The sequence below is a fragment of the Rana temporaria genome, chromosome 11 (assembly GCF_905171775.1).
Source record: "Rana temporaria chromosome 11, aRanTem1.1, whole genome shotgun sequence".
In the NCBI taxonomy this organism is placed as follows: domain Eukaryota; kingdom Metazoa; phylum Chordata; class Amphibia; order Anura; family Ranidae; genus Rana; species Rana temporaria.
The window spans coordinates 98418056-98440438 of NC_053499.1; the positions used below are offsets into that span (position 1 = coordinate 98418056).

General features: G+C 45.0%; 1 protein-coding gene across 13 annotated transcripts in view; it reads right to left on the reverse strand.

Moving 5' to 3' along the window:
- NRXN2 (neurexin 2) overlaps positions 1–22383 on the reverse strand; it is a 2907124-nt gene that overhangs the window by 978980 nt on the left and 1905761 nt on the right. For all 13 annotated transcript variants that reach the window (XM_040327841.1, XM_040327834.1, XM_040327835.1 and 10 more), the window contains one exon: positions 10268–10655. In XM_040327841.1, coding sequence (XP_040183775.1) covers positions 10268–10655 — 388 coding nt within the window. The remainder of the gene's footprint in view (positions 1–10267; positions 10656–22383) is intronic.

Sequence of the window (22383 nt, forward strand, 5' to 3'; positions counted from 1 at the left end):
TACACGACCTCCGATGGTGATTCTCAACAATTTCATCACCTGTTCCATTGTTGCTACCGGCTTGAGGAGCTCGTATATGCCTGATTGACACACTGTCGCTGACGAGTGTGTCCACCTTATCTGGTAAGAGTACCCATTTCTTACGTTTACCATTGATCCTTGGATGTCTTTGCTGATCTTGAAAGAGTGATACTTTGATGTGATTTCTTACACCTGCTCAAGTTATCATTGGATTATACAACAGGTGGTACAACTGATTCCTGCCTTGAGACGACTCGCCTCACATGTTTTCAAACCTAGTCGATCTCAAGGACTTTCCCCCTCTATTGTTTTATATTGGACTGTTTCTAATAAGAGTAGTCCTATTTGTTATTATCATTATTTTTTCTGGACTTTTTTCACTTATATCACTCATGCGGTTTATCATGTTATCCATATGTATTATATACACTTTGTAATATACCTCTCGGTATCTTTACCTTTTGTTCACTGTAACTAGGTCCAGAGTACTCTCACTTGGTTGTGAGCACCATATTTACTTTTTGCAATTTTTTATATATAGTTCTCACTATATTTATTTTAGCGCTGCACTTTTTCTTTTTTATAATCTATCATGGGGTTACACATCACCACAGCTATTTATCTCAGGTGAGAAAATTCGATTTTTATAATGCTACCTTTTACTAGTAGTAGTTTAGTTTACTTCACATAAATTGCGTTCTTCCATCAATAGAGTTAATGCATTTTTACTAATTATTTATGGCATGTATTTGAATAAAATTAAATAATTATTAAAATGTTTGCCCCCCCCCTTCAAAGAAGTAGTAAACTTAAAAAATGGTGCACATTTAGAAGATATTCATTTTACTTACAGGTAAATTATACAGCTTTATTCTAAGCTTACCTGTAGGTAAATAAATCTAATTCACGAGTTTACTGACACTTTTATAGTAACATTATGAGGCATGTTTGCCCCCTTTAATAGTAACATTATGAAGTATTTACTCAGAATATGAAGGTATGATCCATAATAATTTAGATTACACTAAAACATATACTCGCTTTTTATTTATATATATATATATATATATATATATATATATATATATATATATATATTATATATATTTTTAGGACTGTGGGAATAAACTTTATTCTAAAGTTTTTCCAGACTCTCAGATTTCCAGGAAAATGCACTGCGGAAAAAAAAAATGTGAAGCTATTGTCCAAAATGTTTTGTGATAGATTTCTGTAATAATGTCTATTTGATAAGCTGAGCTAATTTTTTTATTAGAACTATTAATAATGTTTAGTATTATTTTTCATATATTCTTTTTGATACCTTTTTATATATAAATATATATGCATGCATGAAATCATATTAGTACCTATTTTCCTTGATGATATATATATGATATGTTTAATGCAATGAATTTTGTTTCAAAAGTGTTTTTCACTCCATTTTCTTCTGGCCTGCTACCTCCCATCAAAGGAATTCGTGCTTTGGACTGTTTTATACCCTTAAAAGGCAATAACCTTGTTTCCTGTGTATGGATTTCTAAATGGACTATTTTCTGGACTTTTTACTAAAGGACTGCCTTTTCCCTGCCCCTTTTCCTGGACAAGCCCCTTTCCAGCCCATCTCATTATATTCCTTGCAGTTTTCATCAGGAGACCCCTGTGATTTAGGGTTGAACAATGGACTCTTTGCCATGTGCTTACAAGAGGGGAGGGTAAATGGGTGGGGTCCAGGTTGATTGGGAGGGATTGATGGGTGTGTACGTAATGTGAACCAATGAAAATGTATGTATCTGTGATGTCATGAGCCCTATAAAGCCAAGGGATGATGAGAGGGAGCTTCCTGTTCTGCTCTGCTCTCCTCCTTCACTCTCTCATTTTCCTGCTGCATTCCCTGTGTGTGTGTGTGTTTTGTTTGTCTCTGTTTATCTCAACAGATTATACCAGTGGGTCACTGCAAGTCTTTCCTGTACTGAGACAGGAACTAGATCCTTATCAGTTTTATCCCCTTCTTCTGTTCAACAAGTAGTAAAGCAGATTCAACGTGGAAAACCTTTTTCAGTTTCGCTTGATGCTTCGAACAAAGGTAACTCAAAATATTTTCCACTTGCGGTGACCAAGGATAAGGGAGTTCAGAAGAAAACTCTGGATTTTTATGAGGATTCTAATGTAACATCGGATGCAATGTCCGCCCATATACGTCAGGTTCTGAGCTCATTTGATCTGGACCTCAAACAGATAATTTCTTATGGTGCAGAGAACGCATCCGTCAACTATGGTATCCATCATTCCGTCTTCCAACTTAAGGTCGGAAAATTATTTTCTTTTAGCTGCAGGTTGCAACTTCCATCTGTTGCATAATGCTGCAAAACATGGCTGCAAAAGGTTGATGAACGATGTGGAAGCATTCGTAATTAAAGTCTACATTGAATTTTCCTGCAGCGCCAAGAATGTTAAAGAACTCAAGTCATGCTTTGAATTTTTGGATATGGGTTATCATAAACTTTTACGACATGTACCAACACGATGGCTATCGTTATTTACAGCATTGGATCGGCTGTTGAAGAATTGGCCTGCTGTGAAAACATACTTTATTCAAAAGGGAGAAGAGAACTGTCCACTTCTCATTTGGACGTTTATTAGGTCTCAGGAACATGGTCTTAATTCCGATTCAGATCTCACACTCCACGAATGTTACCTTTTTTTGTACACAATTTTATGAATATATTTAAACCTGCCATCTTAAAATTGGAGAGTGACACAATGCAGTTAACTGAGATCTTTCATATTCTTGAGGAAGTTCTTAAAGCGGGAGTTCACTCTAAAAAAAATTTTTAACATTAGATTCATGCTCATTTTGTCAAGGGGAATCGGGTAGTTTTTTTAATAACGAAGCAGTACTTACCGTTTTAGAGAGCGATCTTCTCCGCCGCTCCCGGGTATGGTCTTCGGGACTGGGCGTTCCTATTTGATTGACAGTCTTCCGACAGGCTTCCGACGGTCGCATCTATCGTGTCACCAGTAGCCGAAAGAAGCCGAACGTCGGCGCGGCTCTATACGGTGCCTGCGCACCGACGTTCGGCTACTTTTGGAAAATCGTGACGCGATAGATACGACCGTCGGAAGCCTGTCGGAAGACTGTCAATCAAATAGGAACGCCCATACCCAGAAGCGGCGGAGAAGATGTATCTCTAAAACGGTAAGTACGCCTTCGATTTTAAAAATACTACCCAATTCCTCTTGACAAAATGAGCATGAATCTAATGTTAAAAATTTTCATTTCCGGGTGAACCTCCACTTTAACAATCTCAAGTTGCGAATAACAGATATTTTTTTTTGGCTTCAAAGTAAACCAGTCACCGAAGAATCTTCCACCAAGTTCACAGGAGGTATTCAAGAAAAATGCTTTAGAAGTTTATAATGCATGTGTACAATATTTGGAGAAGAGATTTAATTTCGGATTAGATTCCTATTTAAAAAAAATTGCCATTCTAAGTCTTAAACCTAAAGAGACTTTAACATTTGACAGCTTATGTGACATTAAGATGATGTTCAACATGGATGTTGATGGTGATGAACTCTTCAGTGAGTTCACCATTCTGAGCAAAGTTCTTCACACATTGGATCCTGATAGAAAACATCCGGTGGACCAAAGATGGGTAGCATTCCTTGAGAAATGCTCTGCACCGAATCTTCTAAAAATAGTGGAATGTGTTTTAGCAACTCCTGTAAGTAATGCATTTGTGGAGCGGGTCTTTAGCGGTTGACTTTGTAGTAAATAACAAACCACTACTAAAAGCTGCAAAGTCTAATACAAAGTACATATGGACAAATAAATAATGTGTAGTCATTTTTAGTTTGATTTTGATGTGAACTTTGCATTGTTTGATGTGCACTTTATTTTTTACTTGATCTCAATTTTTTTTTAAAGCAATGTCTTATTTAGTTTGAGTTCTAAAAATCTGTATTTTATTTATCAACATAGGATGGGTTGTCATTTGTTTTTTATATTTGAAAAGTTATTTTTTGGGGGGTTTATTCTTTATTTTATATTTGAAAAGCACTTTATTTGGGTTTATAAATGATTACTACTGGAGTATTTTTGTATTGGTCATTTGTTATGTATCAGGTGCACTTTGTTTCCTAAAAGTTAAAATAATGTTTTATTTATGTACCCAAGCTGGGTCATTCTTGTGTTTATAATGTATAAGTTATTTTGTTGCATTACAAGGTTAAGAAATAAAACAAATATGTTACTAATTTGTTTTGTTTCTGTTACTATTTTACTAAACTACAGAAGATAACATTGAATAATGTCCCCTTACACCGTACTGCCTTCTGTATGCAGTCCCGTAGGGTGTTAATTAAACATCTATGCTTTGATGTGTGTCACTTTCTATTCTGATTTACGATTTACATGGATGCTATTGATGCAGACTGATGTGGGTGCGAACTGTCTGTTTTGACTGTATGTACTGTGCCCTTTTTTTTGTGTTGGTTTTGTTTTATTGTTTTGTTTATAAAATTCAATAAAAATATCTTTAAAAAAAAAAACAGAAGATAACATTGTATATAACTAAACTCTTTCCTTGTAAGGTGAAAACGCTTACTAAATCTCTATGTTTTACTCAATACATGCAGTATATTTGCTTTCTTATAGGTAATAATATTTTTATGAAAAGAAGGAATGGAGTTGCGCTAAAAAACGTGACTTATCAAAAAATAGTGAACACTATAAAGTCCCAAGGAAAGAAGAAGAGAAATCTTCTTTAATCAAATATAAACTCTGTAAAAGTTCTGTGCATAATCAAATATTTATTTCGAATCACAACGTGTAGAAATATCTGGATCAATGTTCCCTGAGAATGCTGACCCTTACCAGATTTTCAGATCCAAAGGATCAAGCCAAGCAGATTAGCCACACACCTGGGCTGCACAGGAGATCAGGATCTTGATACAATCTTCCCAGCAGTGGATCAGTGGAACATCCAGAAAGCAAACAAAGAAATAAAACTAGATAGTGTGATATTGTCAAGTAATCACACACAGAAACTCCCCTTGTGACTGGCAGACGGACAGTGTGACATGCAAACCACCACCTATATACACACTGACCCTTACCAGATCTCTAAGTATAGACAAATCGAAAGCACAGGGGGGATATGGGCAGCCACTGGAAAGAACTTCTCCCACAGACAGTCCTCGGATTCACCAAGATGCACCAAACAATCAGCGGTCATGGAGAAGAAAACTCACAATGGTGTGATAACGCTTAAGGCATTTATTGGGCAAAAATGTAGTACACTTACATAGATAACTTTAAAAACAGCAGAAAAGGATCCGGCCGGTAGTAGAACGTGTAGTCCTCAAATCTCGGTGACGTCAGTACGTCAGTACGTCAGTACGTCAAGGGAGGAGACGTACTGACGTCACCGAGATTTGAGGAACTTTCACAGAGTTTATATTTGATTAAAGAAGATTTCTCTTCTTCTTTCCTTGGGACATTATAGTGTTCACTATTTTTTGATAAGTCACGTTTTTTAGCGCAACTCCATTCCTTCTTTTCATAGCATTTTTTGTTTGTATAAACATTTTGAGTTTGCAGCTGTTTTTTATTGCTATAGATAAGCGCACCTTTTTTTCATTTTTGCATAATAATATTTTTATAATATAATCAATGCACAAATAGTGTTTAAAAGTTTATTTCATCACAAAATATATGTATAGTTTATACTACAAAAAAATGCTGTGCGCTGCTAAAGTGTTCGGGTTTGGCTTGAAGAAAAGGTGGCAACCCTAGACCCATGTGATCCTCTTAGGGGAGAGTATAAAGGGAATGATTGACGGGCCATACAGTCAATCCCATTAGGAAGTCAACGTGACAAAACATGTCAGGGACGTGTCTGTACGGCAATCATCCATACTGACGTGTGACGCCTTAGCTGGTAGCAGGACACTGACACCGCAATTTGAAGCTCTGGAGTGGGTGATAGGTGTATATCGAGCGCACGCTTCAGGTCCGCCGTGACTGCAGTGCACTGCTGAGCCATCATTTGCAAGTTGTTGCTGTGGTTTTTCATTTTGTGCTGGTCTTATTAGTTTGAAATATGAGTGCAAAGATTGAAGTTTCTGTGTGATCTTAATTGATTGGTTGAAACGATATCACGCCATTGGAGCACTCTTTTTTATTTTCACATGTGGAGAGATCCTGTTTTGAAACACAGCTGAAAATTGCATGTTTATTTTTAACTCATTGTGAGGTTTAAAAAGCATCTGAGCCAAACACGAAAGTGTGAGGCAATAAAAGCTGGCGAGTGCGGTTTCAGAGGGAGAGGTGTCACATACACAATGGTGTGGTGGAAGATTTAAGATACAGTATAAGAAGATTCATCAGATGGATTGTACTCAATATTTGCTTTTGCATTATTGACTATTAATTTGTCACATGTCACTGGGTGATATTTTTAATATCCACGTTCCACATCAATTATTGTTATCACTTATAGTTGTTGTTATATTGTGCACAATTTTTAGCGGTACTAATTTTCCTGTTTACACACTATGGGCCAGATTCACGTACCTCTGCCCTGGGCGCAGCGTATCTAAGATACACTACACCGACGTAACTTTTTTTCCGAATCCTCAAAGAATTTGCGCTGTAAGTTACGGCGGCGTAGTGTATCTTTGGCGGCGTAATGGCGCGCCATTCAAATCTCTGATGGGGGCGTGTTTTATGTAAATACGTCGTGACCCGCCGTCCGTGGGTGTATCCCAGTGCACATGCTCGAAATTAAACCGGAACCAGCCAATGCTTACGACGGTGACGTCATTCTACGCAAATTCCTATTCGCGAACGACTTACGCAAACGACGTAAAAAATTCAAAATTGGACGCGGGAATGACGGCCATACTTAACATTGAGTACGCCTCATAATAGCAGCTTTAACTATACGCCGGAAAAAGCCGAACGCAAACGACGTAAAAACAATGCGCCGGCCGGACGTACGTTTGTGGATCGCCGTAACTAGCTAATTTGCATACTCGACGGAAACGCCACCTAGCGGCCGCCGAAAAATTGCAGCGTGGATCCGATGGCGTACTAAGACGTACGCCTGTCGGATCTAGCCGAGATGCCGTCGTATCTTGTTTTGAAGATACAAAACAAAGATACGACGCGCAAAATTTGAAATTACGCGGCGTATCAAGAGATACGCCGGCGTAATACCTTTGTGGATCTGCCCCTTTATGGTTAATAGGTTTAATTTCAGACATTCAATAAAGGTATTTAGTAGATGGTATTATACACCAGTAAAACTCCACTCTATTTTCCCTTCAGTCCCCCAAACATGCTTCAGAGATTGCAATTCCACCGGATCTTTTTCTCATATCTTTTGGGAATGTGGAGTGGTATCTCCGATATAGAGGCGACTTGAAAAATTTTCCTCCAGAATTTCAGACAACAACATACAACTTACCCTCCCCAATTGTCTATTATTCGCCCCAATCATAGGTTTATCCACCCACCACTCAAGACTAGTCCATACAATTTGCGTTTCCATACACTGGCTCATAGCTTACCATTGGAAATCCCCACAATTGCCAAAAAAACAACTGAAAATCAGAATTAATAATAATTACCTTATGGAGAAAATTTTCCACACCCTATACAACTCCACACACTTACTGGAAAATAAATGGAACCCTTGGTTTAAACACTCAGAACTCCTCTTAAATCCTGGATAAACATCCATATCCCTACCAAAATCACTTAGAGCCGGTACACACAGGGGCGACCTGGGATCCGACTTGAAGTTGCCCCAAGTCGTCCCAAGTCGTGTAGTTGAGAAAATCAATGGAAGTGAATGGAGTCGTCTTAATACACACTACTGAAGTCTCTCCGACTTCAGAAAAGGTTCCTGTACTACTTCAATCCGACTTGTAGGCAACTTGTACCCATTGATTTCAATGGAAGTTGCCTCAGAAGTTTGATCACTGTCTTAACTGAAGCAACAATACAGGAAGACAACATACATTTCTCAGGCAAACCCCTCCCTCCCCCTCCCTCCCACAGAGCTGATTGTTGTTTGATTGGCCACTGGAAAGCCTCCTGTCCTGGAGGCGACTTGAAGTTGCCTTGTACTGTCCTGGAAGCAACTTGAAGTTGCCTTGTAAGTTGCCTGATGATTCCAACTCAAGTCGTGTCCAAGTTGCCTCCCAAAGTCGTGCTGGAAGTCGTGTTGCCCCAGTGTGAACCGGCTCTTGGAGGAATAAAGCAAAAGTAAAAAAAACAAACAAAACTAGACCTTAATCAAATTTACCTTCTGATTACATGCTTAACAATTTTTAGCGGTACTAATTTTCCTGTTTACACACTATGGGCCAGATCCACGTACCTCTGCGCCGGGCGCAGCGTATCTAAGATACACTACGCCGCCGTAACTTTTTTTTTTTTCGAATCGTCAAAAACTATACTGAAAGATTCTGTTCATTCATTGTTTTATCATAAACTCCAACCATGCTAACTCAAATACATTGCATTTCTCTTGTCCCATGATATATTTGGGGTTATTTTCGAAAGGCAAATCCACTTTGCACTACAAGTGCAAACTACAATTGCAAAGTGTACTTGAAATTACACTTGGAAGTGCAGTCGCTGTAAATCAGAGGGGTAGATCTGAAACGAGGGGAAGCTCTGCTGATTTTATCATCCAATCATGTGCAAGCTAAAATGCTGTTTTTTAATTTCCTTCATTTCTAAAGCAAATGCACTTCCAAGTGCATTTTCAGTGCAATTTCAAGTGCAATTTGCACTTCTATAGCCAGATTCAGAAAGACTGGCTTAAGTTTGTGCGGGTGTAACCCCGCCTAATTCAAATTAGGCAGGTAGGGGGTGTGCTCCATGTAAAATACCCGTGACCCCATGTAAATGAGGGCCGTTGGTACGGTGTATGCACGCGCATGCTCAGAATCACGTCGCAAATACTCCTTGCTACGCCCAGCCCCATTCACATACGCTTACGCAAATGATGTAAAATACGACGGCTGTTCCGTCGCCTATACCTTGCATGGGCTGCGCCATCTTTTTGGTGGTTTATCTTTACAGCGGAAAAACGCCTTACGTAAACAGCGTATCGGGCGTAAGTACGTTCGTTAATAGGCGTATCTTGCTCATTTGCATATTCTCTGCGTAAATCCACGTACACGCCCCTAGCGGCCAGCGTAAATATGCAACTAAGATACGACGGCGTAGGAGACTTACGCCGGTCGTATCTTAGCAAGATTTAAGCGTATCTCAGTTTGAGAATACGCTTAAAGATACGACGGCGCAGATTTGGACTTACGACGGCGTATCTAGTGATACGCCGTCGTAAGTGTTTCTGAATCTAGCTACTAGTTTTCACTTGTAGTGCAAAGTGGATTTGCCTTTAGTAAATGACCCCCTTTGTATTGTACCATTTTTTTTGCACTCAATAAAAAAAATTCAATTTCAATAAAAGAAAGATAATCAAAAAGGAAATAGCTACTGCTGTATTCTCTTTTAGAAAACCCACAATGCTCTGAATCATGTGTCATAGTTGCATCTCTGCAATTGATGTTGATTTGTAAAATAAAAGATAAATGAATAGCAAAAAAACAAATATAAAACATCAGTTAAAACAAACTTGGGTGACACTGAAAATACAAATGGGTCCAAAACCATTAGGCCGCGTACACACGGTCGTTCCAAACCGATGAGAATGGTCCGACGGGCCATTTCCATCGGTTCACCGCTGAAGTGGCCTGATGGTCTGATGTGCGTACACACCATCAGTTCAAAAACCGATCGGGTCAGAACGCGGTGACGTCAAACACACGACGTTCTGAATAAAACAAAGTTCAATGCTTCCAAGCATGCGTCGACTTGATTCTGAGCATGGGTGGGTTTTGAACCGATGCTTTCTGTACTAACCATCGGTTTGGACCGATCGGGCAGCGGGCCATCGGTTCGATTTTGAAGCATGTTTTAAAATGTTGGACCGAAGGACAACAGACCGATGGGCTATACACACGGTCGGTTTGGACCGATGAAACTGAACCTCGGTCCATTCTCATCGGTTTTGTCCGACCGTGTGTACGCGGCCTCATAGTTCCATTAAAAAAATATATATAATGAATGCTTTGGGGTAGCTACAGTACAACACCAAGTTTACTGAGTAAATGTAATTACAGTGAAGTACAGTGTTTTTGAAGAATGTATGAAATTACTCACCCTTTTACAAGTTCCACAGCAATAAAATCAGGCCCTTGACCACCATTGTAAAGTAGGAGTCCATCAGGATGTCGCGTACGGAACATGAAGAGGAGATGCATGGAAGCATAAGCCTGAAGCCGCGGCAAGGCAAGATGGGCTGGACCTGAGCGAAAGACTACAGGATCAGCTAACAGTGGACGAAGACCACCAGCACGAGCATTGAGCTCACAACGTCTACCTAATTCACCATCTTGACATAAATCAAGATATGGTGCTCCATTGTAACGTAAAGCTGTTAAATGACCTAAGAAGTTTGAAGGTGGGGCTGAAAGAAATCTGCGTTCAGTCATTATGCCAGTTTCTAGGTGATGAAGCTCCAGTCGAGTATGGTCACCAGCCATGTGTCCTAAAAAAAGATACAGAAAATAAATAATCAATAACAGAACAGTATGCGTGTAGAATTATACAGCTCAAGACTAGAATGTCTGGGTCAGTGAAATGTATATGAATATCACATATAAATATAATTGTATAATGAAGACAGTAAATAGCATCAAGACCATGGACATTTTTAATTCTCTGCTGTGACATTACACATCCATTTTATGGGTGTTATGTGGTCATGTGTTCTTAACATCAAAGTGTATTTAGGGCTGAAACAACTTGTTGACTATATACAATTATAAAAATAATTGTCAACTATTTTCATAATAAAAGGTCAGCCGATTAGTTGGCCTGCATACAGAATGCATTGTTTGTTTACATATCAGGAAATTTAGTGCAGCACACATACAGCTCAGTACACTGTCCATACATGTCAATGGGTGCCTGAGAGTTTATGAGCTCTCCTATGGGTCACAGGAGTGCATTTTGTTTTGCACTCCTGTGACCTGTTTGCAGCGGAGAGTGGTCTCTGCCATCAGTTGTGGCAGCGTGTCATCACGGCTTCCAAATTGGGATCTGCCAGCTGCCCCGATTAATGCCAGTCTCAGTGTCTCAGTGAGCTGCTGAGATGCTGAGACAGCTTCTTCCCACCTCTCCACAGCTCAGCTCTCCAGTGAGCGTGGAGAAGCAGAGAGGAAAGACGCTGACTGACAGTCAGCAGCTTTCCTCTCAGGGATCTGTGAGAACTGTTACATTGACGATGTTCGATGGCTCGGTTCTCAGTGCAGAGACGGCAGGGGACAGATGCAGCATTGGTCTGATGCTCCATACACTGAGGCAAGTATGAATACAAAAAAAAGAAAACCCATATGTCTCTTTTAAGGATGGAAAAGGACCTGAGGGTCCTAGTAGATGAAAGGTTCAGCAATTATATGCAATGCCAAGCTGCTGCAAGCAAACCAAACAGAATATTAGCATGCATTAAAAAAGGGATTGACTCCAGAGATAAAAAACGATAATTCTCCCAATCTACAAGACTTTGGTCCGGCCGCACCTGGAGTATGCTGTCCAGTTCAGGGCACCAGTCCTCAGGAAGGATGTGCTGAAACTGAAGAGAGCCCAGAGAAGGGCAAAAAAACTAATAAAGGGACTGGAGGACCTTAATTATGAGGAAAGGTTATGAGCACTGAACTTGTTCTCTCTGGAGAGGAGATGCTTGAATTTAATAAGACAAAATTAGAAGAAAAGCGGTTTAACCTTAAACTGCGTAGAGGGTTCTTTACTGTAAGAGCTTTTAGGATGTGGAATTCTCTTCCATAGGCAGTGGTTTCAGTGGGGAGCATCGATAATTTCAAAAAACTATTAGATAAGCACCTGAACGACCACAACATACAGGGATGTATAATGTAATACTGACATAAAATCACACACACTGGTTGGAATTGATATACTTGTGTCTTTTTTCAACCTCGCCTAGTATGTAACTATGTAAAGTACATGTTTGTCTGGTTAAAATTCTTTGGCATGAATTAGGATTAAGCTATTGCTCACGTGGAAAATAAATTCTACGACTTTTGTAGTGTGTATCATTTTAGCCTACCGGAAAGAACATTTCTGGGTAAACCTAAGCTATTTTTGTCTTTGCTATGAGTTGTCATTGACATGATAATGTCAATGGAGGAGATTGCTAGCAGCCCCTCTATAAGTGCAAAGAAAAGAAACAAAAAGAAAAGGAAACCTGTTTTTCAACATTGTGTGGGTGGCTCATGCAGTGTTTTACGAGTTTGTCTGAACGTGTGCCGGCCGTCACATCAGACTTCAGGCTTTTATTGACGCTACCATTGTAAGTGTGATACTTTGTTTTTTACAATAAATTTTAAAACGTTTTTACACTATTTATGCAGGGCTCAAAATTTCAAGTCCTGAGCTACTAGCCAGGCCTCAAGGGTTACTCGCCACCAGTTGCCCCGCCTAACGACTACCATTCCCTGCCCCTAATCCCGTCCCTAAACCCGCCCTCGTAAATTATTTCATGAAATGACACTACATTTATGTTTTGTTTTGAATAACTTAATTCTGTTTTATGAATAATTAAGTTATAAAAATATTAACAACTTTATCCGTGCCCACCAATGCCGCCTGCCCATGTCTTCCAATACAGCCTGTGCCCGCCAATGCAGCCTGTGCCCGCCAATGCAGCCCGTGCCCAGCAATTCAAGGGGAGAGGTTAGAGGGAGGGGGGAGGAGAGAGGGAGGGGTAGGGGGGAGAGCAAAGAGAGAGCAAGGGGGAGAGGAAAGAGAGTAGGAGGGGGAGAGGATAGAGAGAGGGAAGAGGAGAGGATAGAGAGAGGGAAGAGGAGAGGATAGAGAGAGGGAAGGGGAGAGGATAGAGAGAGGGAGGGGGAGAAAATAGAGGGGGGGAGAAAATAGAGGGAGGGAGGGAGGGGAGAGAAAAGAGGGAGGGGGAGAGGAAGGAGAGAGGGAGGGGGAAAGGATAGAGAGAGGGAGGGGGAAAGGATAGAGAGAGGGCGGAAAAGAGGATAGAGAGAGGGCGGGGAAGAGGATAGAAAGAGGGCAGTGAAGAGGATAGAGAGAGGGCGGGGGAGGGGATAGAAAGGGAGGGGGAGAGGAGGGGGAGAGGATAGAGAGAGGGCGGGGAAGAGGATAAAGAGAGGGCGGGGAAGAGGATAGAGAGAGGGCGGGGAAGAGGATAGAGAGAGGGCAGGGAAGAGGATAGAGAGAGGGCGGGGGAGAGGATAGAGAGAGGGCGGGGAAGAGGATAGAGAGAGGGTGGGGAAGAGGATAGAGAGAGGGCAGGGAAGAGGATAGAGAGAGGGCGGGCGAGAGGATAGAGAGGGAGGGGGAGAGGATAGAGAGTGAGGGGGATAGGATAGAGAGGAAGGATAGAGAGAGGGGGAGATTATAGAGAGAAGAAGGGGGAGAGGAAAGAGGCAGGGGGAGAGGATAGAGAGAGGGAGGGGGAGAGGATAGAGAGAAGGGGGAGAGGATAGAGAGAGGGAGGGGGAGATGAATGAGGGAGGGAGGGGGAGAGGATAGAGAGAGGGAGGGGAAAGAGGGAAGGGGATAAGAAAGGGGGAGGGAGGGGAAGAGGCTAGAGAGAGGGAGAGGAGAGGAGAGAGAGAGAGAGAGGGAGAGGAGAGAGGGAGGGGGAGAGGAGAGAGGGAGGGGGAGAGGAAGGAGAGAGGGAGGGGGAGAGGAATGAGAGATGGCAGGGAAGAGGGAAGAGGGAGGGGAGAGTAAAATGTGGACAGAGAGAGGGGGGAGAGAGGACAGAGGGGTAAGGGAGGAGTGGGGACATGGGAGGGGGGTATGATGGAGAGAGAGGAGGGGGGAGGGAGGAAAGGAGAGAAAGCAAGAGGTGATGGAAATAATGGTGGGGAGGGGGATAAAAGGGTTAGAGGGCAGAGGGAGGGGGAATAGAGGGGAGGGTAGGAGGTAGAAGCAGAAGAGGGGGAGGGGCTAATGTGATAATTAGAATATGTGGGCAGTGCCGTCCACGACCTGACGGGATTGGGGGGGTTGCTGGCAGGGGTGGATTGTTTGCCACACACCCTCAAACAAAATATCAGCCACCACTGATTGCATATATATATATATATATAGGGGTGTTCGGAGATACTCCTCCTGCCATCCAGACACATCTGATCTAACCTACACTGCAAGTGAGACTGATACACCTTGCTTCTCCTCCATACACATTGCTGGGAATTGTAGTCCTTCTCTATCACACACAGCCTCTACTCACCGTGTGTGCACTTCTTCCAGGGCTCCCGAGTCCTGCTACCTCCGCCCGGCGCCCGCAGGTCCTGTTCCGTTTATCAGCAGCACTTGATGTGATGTGTCGGGCAGAGAAGAAGACTCCGCCTGACACAAGACTTTGACAGAGACGCGGCTTTGGGGAACTACAGGAACCATACCCTGTATCTGAAACTGTGTCCGTCCAGCGGGAAGGGGGGGCGGCCGCGGGTGGCAGGGCTTCCAGCTGCTGGACGGATACAGATACAGGGCATGGTTCCAGTAATTTTTCCCCGCTGCAGCGATCCCCCCCCACACCTGTCGGACCCAGGGACAGCGCGGGTCCATCAGCTGCCAGTGCTCCAGTTCTTTGAGTAGGCAAATTAATTCCCTGCTCTGATCATCCAGACGACGGCGGCATTCCTTTTGTTCCCCTCTGATCGGCAGTGCTCGCCCCCCCCAGGATCCCAGGTAGCCCTTCTCGCCAGCCCTCAAAATAAACTCGCAAAATGCGAGTGGGCGAGTGTATTTTTGAGGGCTGATTTATGTGTTATATGTACTACGTACACCCATCCATCGGTCTAATTGACTGTGAGGTGATCTGAAGGGATTTGAGTGTGCTCGCTGCATATTGGAATCAAGTTGTGCTTTATTCACCCATCACTTAACCGTTACCCACCCCTCACCCACCCGTCACTCACCCGTCATTCACTCGTCACTCACTCGTCGCCCACCCGTCACTCGCCAGATCGGCTATCTCCGAGTATCAGGGTGCAGAGAGCAGAGCCCGCGCTACAGGAAGCATGCGGCTGTATCAGAGAGCACAGCCGATGCTTCCTGTATCGCTTGTCACAGGTGGAGTGCATTTGGTATCATAGAGACAGGGGCGGCGCTATACTGGAAACATTGGCTCTGCTCTCTACTGCAGCCGCATGCTTCCTGTAGCGCAAGCTCTGCTCTCTGAGCACATCAGTGAGTATTAACTCTCCTTTCAATACATGGCAGTGTGCCCACTATACCAGGCAGTGTGCCCGCCACCATACCAGGCAGTGGGCCCGCCACCATACCAGGCAGTGTGCTCACCACTATACCAGGCAGTGTGCCTGCCACTATACCAGGCAGTGTGCCCGCCACTATACCAGGCAGTGTGCCCGCCACTACACCAGGCAGTGTGCCCGCCACTATATCAGACCAGTGCAACCACCAGTATACCCACCACTGTACCCACCAGTATACCTACCGCTGTACCCACCAGTGTACCCACCACTGTACTAGCCAGGGTGCCCACCATTTTACCAGCCAGTGTACCCACCACTGTACCAGCCAGTACCCACCACTGTACCAGCCAGTGAACCCGCAACTGCACCAGCCAGTGTACCTGCAACTGTACCAGCCAGTGTACCCACCAGTGTACCAGCCAGTGTACTCACAACTGTACCAGCCAGTGTACCCACCAGTGTACCCACCACATACCAGCCAGTACCCGCAATTGTACCAGCCAGTGTACTCGCAACTGTACCAGCCAGTGTACCCACCAGTGTACTAGCCAGTACCCACCACTGTACCAGCCAGTGTACCTGCAAAAGTACCAGCCATTGTACGAGCCAGTGTACCCTCTAGTGTACTCACCAGTGTACCAGCCAGTGTACCCACAACTGTACCAGCCAGTGTACTCACCAGTGTGTACCAGCCAGTGTACTCACCAGTGTATCCACCACTGATATCTGCCAGCAGTACCTGCCAGTGATAACCGCCAGCAGTACCCACCAGTGATACCTGCCAGAAGTACCTGCCAGTGATACCCGCCAGCAGTACCCACCAGTGATACCCGCCAGCGATACCCACCAGTGATATCTGCCTGCAGTACCCACCAGCAGTACCTGCCAGCCATACTCACCCAGGGGGAACGCAAGCAACAGATGCCAGCCTTAACCATCTGGGGGACAGCAGCAGCCTGCAGGAATCGTGAGGAGGAAGCAGGGCTGGACTGGGACAGAAATTTGGCCCTGGACTTCATCCAGACTGGCCCACTTTGACAGGTCTCTCCCATGGCTGCCGGGCAACTCCCGCACACCCCCCGGCCACCCTTCACTAGCCACTAGCCATTCTACTTTATTAGAGTAGAACGGCTGGTACCAGTGGGGAAGCTATACATTATTTCACCTGGGGCAAAGAATCGGTTCCATGGACCCCTTATGGGACAAGATTAGGCAGAAGTGAGAAACTCCCAGGCCATAGCTGTTGAGTCAGCTGTCTGTCCCCTCCCCCTTGCTCCTCTGTCGTCGTCCCTGCTCCTCTGGTCCTCCCCCTGCTCCTCTGGTCCTCCCCCTGCTTCTCTGTTCCCCCCAGGTGAGCGCTATGGGAAGGGAGAGACAGAGGAGCAGAGGGGGGCGGCAGTCTGCTGTCACTGAAGCCGGCCCACTGAGCTATCGGCCCACCGGGAAACTCCCTGTAGTCCCAATGGCCAGTCCATCCCTGGGAGGAAGTGAAGAAAAAGGTCAGTTTTTAATTCAAATTAAACAGTAATGGGCATATCTGTTCTCTACACTAGCTACACTGGGCTGCCTTCAAACTGATCCGCAGGTGAAGTGCAGTGCACCTGCGGGTTACCTGCACAGAGCCATAGACTTCTTATTGCCTGCAGTTTTGGTGTGCTTTCAGAAAGTGCACCATGCCTGCAGGATATAATAGATTTGTACGGCAAAGTGCAAGTAACCCGCAGGAAAGCCACAGGTGCACTGCACTGTACCCACGGTGCCGGTAAACCGCAGCACATCACTGTGATAGCAGCCTTAGGTCCTTTTCACGCGATCGGTCCGATCTGGTCAATCTATCTGTTTTTCAAGCAGACCCAGTCGGACCCTCCATTCACCTCTATGGAGCAACAGATGTAAACAGACTTATGCCTGTTTACACCCGCCTACCTCCAATGCAATCCATTAAAAAAAACAGAAAGGTATCATACCTCTCAACTCTCTGAGATGGGAGCGAGGGACACTTATTAGCAAAAATATGTAGGCATCGGACACACCCCCTGCCACGCCCCCTTAAAGGAGAATTATACAAAAAAAAATGATAGTTAAACCCACAAGTGCTTTTTCTACCACTACTATTCCTTTATATTGGCTTTTGAAATTTACAAATGCAACAATTTAGAAATTGGATGAACGGTTTAGCACTGGTAAACACTTTTTTATAGATAAAAATTTCATTTTATATACAGGTATATACATTGTATGAAAATGAGGGACAAATGAGGAGGAAAGGACAGAGGGACTTTGATCCAAATGAGGGCCAGTCCCTCAAAATCAGGGACATTCGGGAGCTACAGTAGGTGTTTGTGATATTGTGTTTTTAGCACGACAGCATCGCGCTGATTCTCGGCGACATGGTTCCCGAGATCTCGCACTCACTGGAATAGTGACAGCACATCCCAGCAAGCACGTCATAGAAGCGACGGGAGATCCGACTTGGATTCCCGCCAATTCTACACGTGTGCAGCGTTTGTTATGAATCCTGAGGGGGAAGTCCCCGCCGGATTTTAAATAAATATCCGGCATGGGTTCCCCCTCAGGAGCATACCGGGCCCTTAGGTCTGTTATGGGTTGTAAGGAGAGCCCCCCCTACACTGAAAAAAACGGCGTAGGAGGTCCCCCTACAATCCATACCAGACCCGTATCCAAAGCACGCTACCCGGCCGGCCAGGAAGGGAGTGGGGACGAGCGAGCGCCCCCCCCCCTCCTGAGCCGTACCAGGCTGCATGCGCTCAACATGGGGGGGTTGGGTGCTCTGGGGCAGGGGGGCGCACTGCGGCCCCCCCACCTCAGAGCACCCTGTCCCCATGTTGATGAGGACAGGGCCCCTTCCCGACAACCCTGGCCGTTGGTTGTCGGGGTATGCGGGCGGGAGGCTTATCGGAATCTGGGAGCCCTCTTTAATAAGGGGGCCCCCAGATACCGGCCCCCCACCCTAAGTGAATGGATATGGGGTACATCGTACCCCTAACCATTCACCTGTAGGAAAAATGTCAAAGTTAATAAACACACCACACAAGGGTTTTTAAAATAATTTATTTTTCTGCTCCGGAGGCTCCCCCTGTCTTCTTTATTAGCTCTTTTACCAGGGGGAGCTTCTTCTTTGACGTCTTCGGGTGGGTGGGGGCCGCCGTCTGGTTCTCTTCCACCGCCGGGGGGGTCGCTTTTAAAAAAGCCCCCACCCCCCGGCGGGTTTCCTCCGGCGTCTTCGGCGGGGGGGCTTCTTCTTCCGCTATCCCGACGGGTCTTCTCCGCTATCTGGGGGTCTCCTTCTATGTTCGCCGCTCTCCGCTGTTGACTCGGCGCACCCCGGTTCTTCCTCTCACTGTCCGGTGCCTTCTTCTTCCGTGCTGTACGTCTTCTTCTCCTTCCGTGCTGTGAGTTCTTCTTCCGTGCTGTGACGTCATGTTCTTCACTTCTCTTCTTCTCCCGATGTTGACACGTCGCCTTTCCTCGCTGCAATGACGGGTGCGCGGCTTGCATCGGATTTATATATACCTCACAATCCCATCATGCTCTGGTACCTACCCATGTGATACCTACCCACGTGGGTAGGTATCACATGGGTAGGTACAGAGCATGATGGGACTGTGAGGCCTATATAGGTCCGATGAAAGCAGCGCACCTGCCATTTCAGCGAGAAGAGCCGGTGTGTCAACATCTGAAGAAGTGAAGAAGATGACGTCACAGCCCGGAAGAAGAAGAATACGTCACAGCACGGAAGAAGAAGATAGACGTTCAGTGCTGAAGGAGAAGGCACCGGACAGCTGGAGGAAGAACCGGGGTGCGCCGAGTCAACAGCGGAGAGCGGCGAACATAGAAGAAGACCCCCAGAGAGTGAAGAAGACCCCCCGGATAGCCGAAGAAGACCCCCCCGGATAGCGGAAGAAGAAGCACACCACCCCCCGCCGAAGACGTCGGAGGAAACCCGCCGAGGAGTGGGCGCTTTTATAAAAGCGACCCCCCCCCGGCGGTGGAAGAGAACCAGACGGCGGCGAAGAGCGGCCCCCACCCGAAGACGTCAAAGAAGAAGCCCCCCCTGGTAAACAGAGCTAAAGAAGACAGGGACGGCCTCCGGAGCAGACTAATAAATTATTTTAAAAACTCGTGTGGTGTGTTTATTGACTTTAACATTTTTCCTCCAGGTGAATGGGTAGGGGTACGATGTACCCCATATCCATTCACTTAGGGTGGGGGGCCGGTATCTGGGGGCCCTCTTATTAAAGGGGGCTCCCAGATTCCGATAAGCCTCCCGCCCGCATACCCCGACAACCAACGGCCAGGGTTGTCGGGAAGGGGCCCTGTCCTCATCAACATGGGGACAGGGTGCTCTGGGGTGGGGGGGCCCCGCAGTGCGCCCCCCTGCCCCAGAGCACCCAACCCCCCCATGTTGAGGGCATGCAGCCTGGTACGGCTCAGGAGGGGGGGGCGCTCGCTCGTCCCCACTCCTTTCCTGGCCGGCCGGGTAGCGTGCTTTGGATACGGGTCTGGTATGGATTGTAGGGGGGGCTCTCCTTACAACCCATAACAGACCTAAGGGCCCGGTATGCTCCTGAGGGGGGAACCCATGCCGGATTTTTATTTAAAATCCGGCGGGGACTTCCCCCTCAGGATTCATAACAAACGCCGCACACGTGTAGAATTGGCCGGAATCCAAGTCGGATCTCCCGTCGCTTCTATGACGGCTTTGTCTCGGCTTTGGCTCGGCGCTGGCTCCCGCGATGGGGCTCGTAGGTGCTCAATCTCGCCGAGAAAGGGAGCGAGATTGACACAATATCGCGTGCACCTACTGTATGGTGTATCGGTCCCCTTCCGCCTGGGCAGATCGGAGGGTCCATAGAGTATAGCAGGCTGTGTTGGTCCCCCCCCCCCACAGCATTGCCAGCTTCCCTCCTCTTCTGCCAGCTGCTACAGGGGATGTTTCAAGATGGAGATCAGGGAAGGGGCAGTAAATATGTCAATTACCGGCCCTTCCTTTTCTGGATATACACCGTGAATGAACACTAGCCGCTCGGCACAGAGCGCTTCCCATTTATTCATTGTCCAATGCAGCTGAGACTACAAAGAAAGGGTTGGGCATTTCTATCCTCAGTCCCTATCTCTGTCTCAAAAGTAAGAGATCTGTTAGACCCCTGATATTTCACCAAAGCCCCCCTGAAAGGGCAGCTAAAAAAATTATAGAAAATTAAATTAAATTTAAAAAAAGAAAGTGTTAGCATTTTTTTTTAATAAATAAAAATGTACTTGTAAAAAATAATACATTGATAAAAGTAAAAAACTATAGACACCATCCACTGGCCTAATGACACTGTCCTCTGTCCCCTCCTCAAAACCTTTGTGCAAGAAAAAAAAATAGAAAATTAAATTGTGTAGAATGATAAAAGTAAGAAACTACTGACACCGTCCACTGCTCCACTGACACTGTCCACTGCTCTACTGACACTGTCCACTGCTCCACTGACACCACCCACTGCTCCACTGACACCTTCCACTGATCTAGGCTTAGTTTATATTTTTACAGTGACATCTTTGTAAGTATTCTTTACTATTTTAGTTAGGGCCAGGCCTTGCTAGTAAATTTCTTTGTGAAATGAAAGGGTGCTGAACCCCAGTGATATTTGATCTCTTTTCTGTTGTTCAGGTAGATCGCCATCTCTTGCCTACCCCTACCCTGTATTCAAGTTCTGTCATTTAACTCAATGATGGCAAATGTATCCAAAACAGCAAAAGAAACGAAGTCATGGTGAAGTGTCTCGGAATTTCTGTGGAAAGTTTACAGATCTATACTTCTTTGTGGAAAATGATTCCAAGCCTCTCTTTCTAATATGCAAGGAAACAGTTGCAATTGTGAAGGAATATAATTTTAGAAGACATTATTAAGCAAGACATGCAAATAATTTTGAATCTCTTCAGGGCCAATTGTGAACAGACAAGATAAACTTACTGAAAAAGTCACTGAAATCACAACAGTCTGTATTTAAGAGAGTGGTAGATGATGACAACAGCGTTGTAAAAGCAAGTTTTGCAATTGCTGAAATTATTGTGAAAAAAACAAATAGCTAAATTCAGGTACGGTGTCGCATCTTTCAGGCGGCGTAGCGTATCGTATTTACGCTATGCCGCCGTAAGTCAGAGAGGCAAGTGCTGTATTCACAAAGCACTTGCCTCCTAAGTTATGGCGGCGTAGCGTAAATGGGGCCGGTGTAAGCGCGCCTAATTCAAATGAGGATGAGGGGGCGTGTTTTATGTAAATGGGTGGTGACGTTTTTTACAAACGGCGCATGCGTCGTCCGTGTACATATCCCAGTATTGCATTGCTCCAAAGTACGCCGCAAGGACGTATTGGTTTCGCCATGAACGTAAATTACGTCCAGCCCCATTCACGGACGTCTTACGCAAACGGTGTAAAATTTTCAAATTTGACGCGGGAACGACGGCCATACTTAACATTGGCTAGGCCACCTAGGGGGCAGCTTTATCTTTACGCCGGCGTACCTCTTACAGGAACGGCGTATCTTTACTGCGACGGGTGAACGTACGTTCATGAATCGGCGTATCTAGTCATTTGCATATTCTATGAACTCAACGGAAGCGCCACCTATCGGCCAGGGTAAATATTGCACCCTAAGATACGACGGCGTAGGAGACTTATGCCGCTCGTATCTTAACCTAATTTAAGCGTATCTGGTTTCCAGAATACGCTTAAATTTAGGACAGCGTAGATTCAGAGTTACGACAGCGTATCTACTGATACGCCGGCGTAAAGCTTTCTGAATCCAGCTAAAAGTCTTTTTCGGATGGAGAATTCCCAAAGAGTGTATTTTAGCAGCTGTGGAATGCGTGTGCCTTAAGAAGATTGATGCCTTCAAAAAAAATAAGCCTATCTAGACATACAGTCACACGAAGAGTAGAGGAATTAGCTGAAAATGTAGAAGAAACCTTGGTGAAGAAACTTAAAAG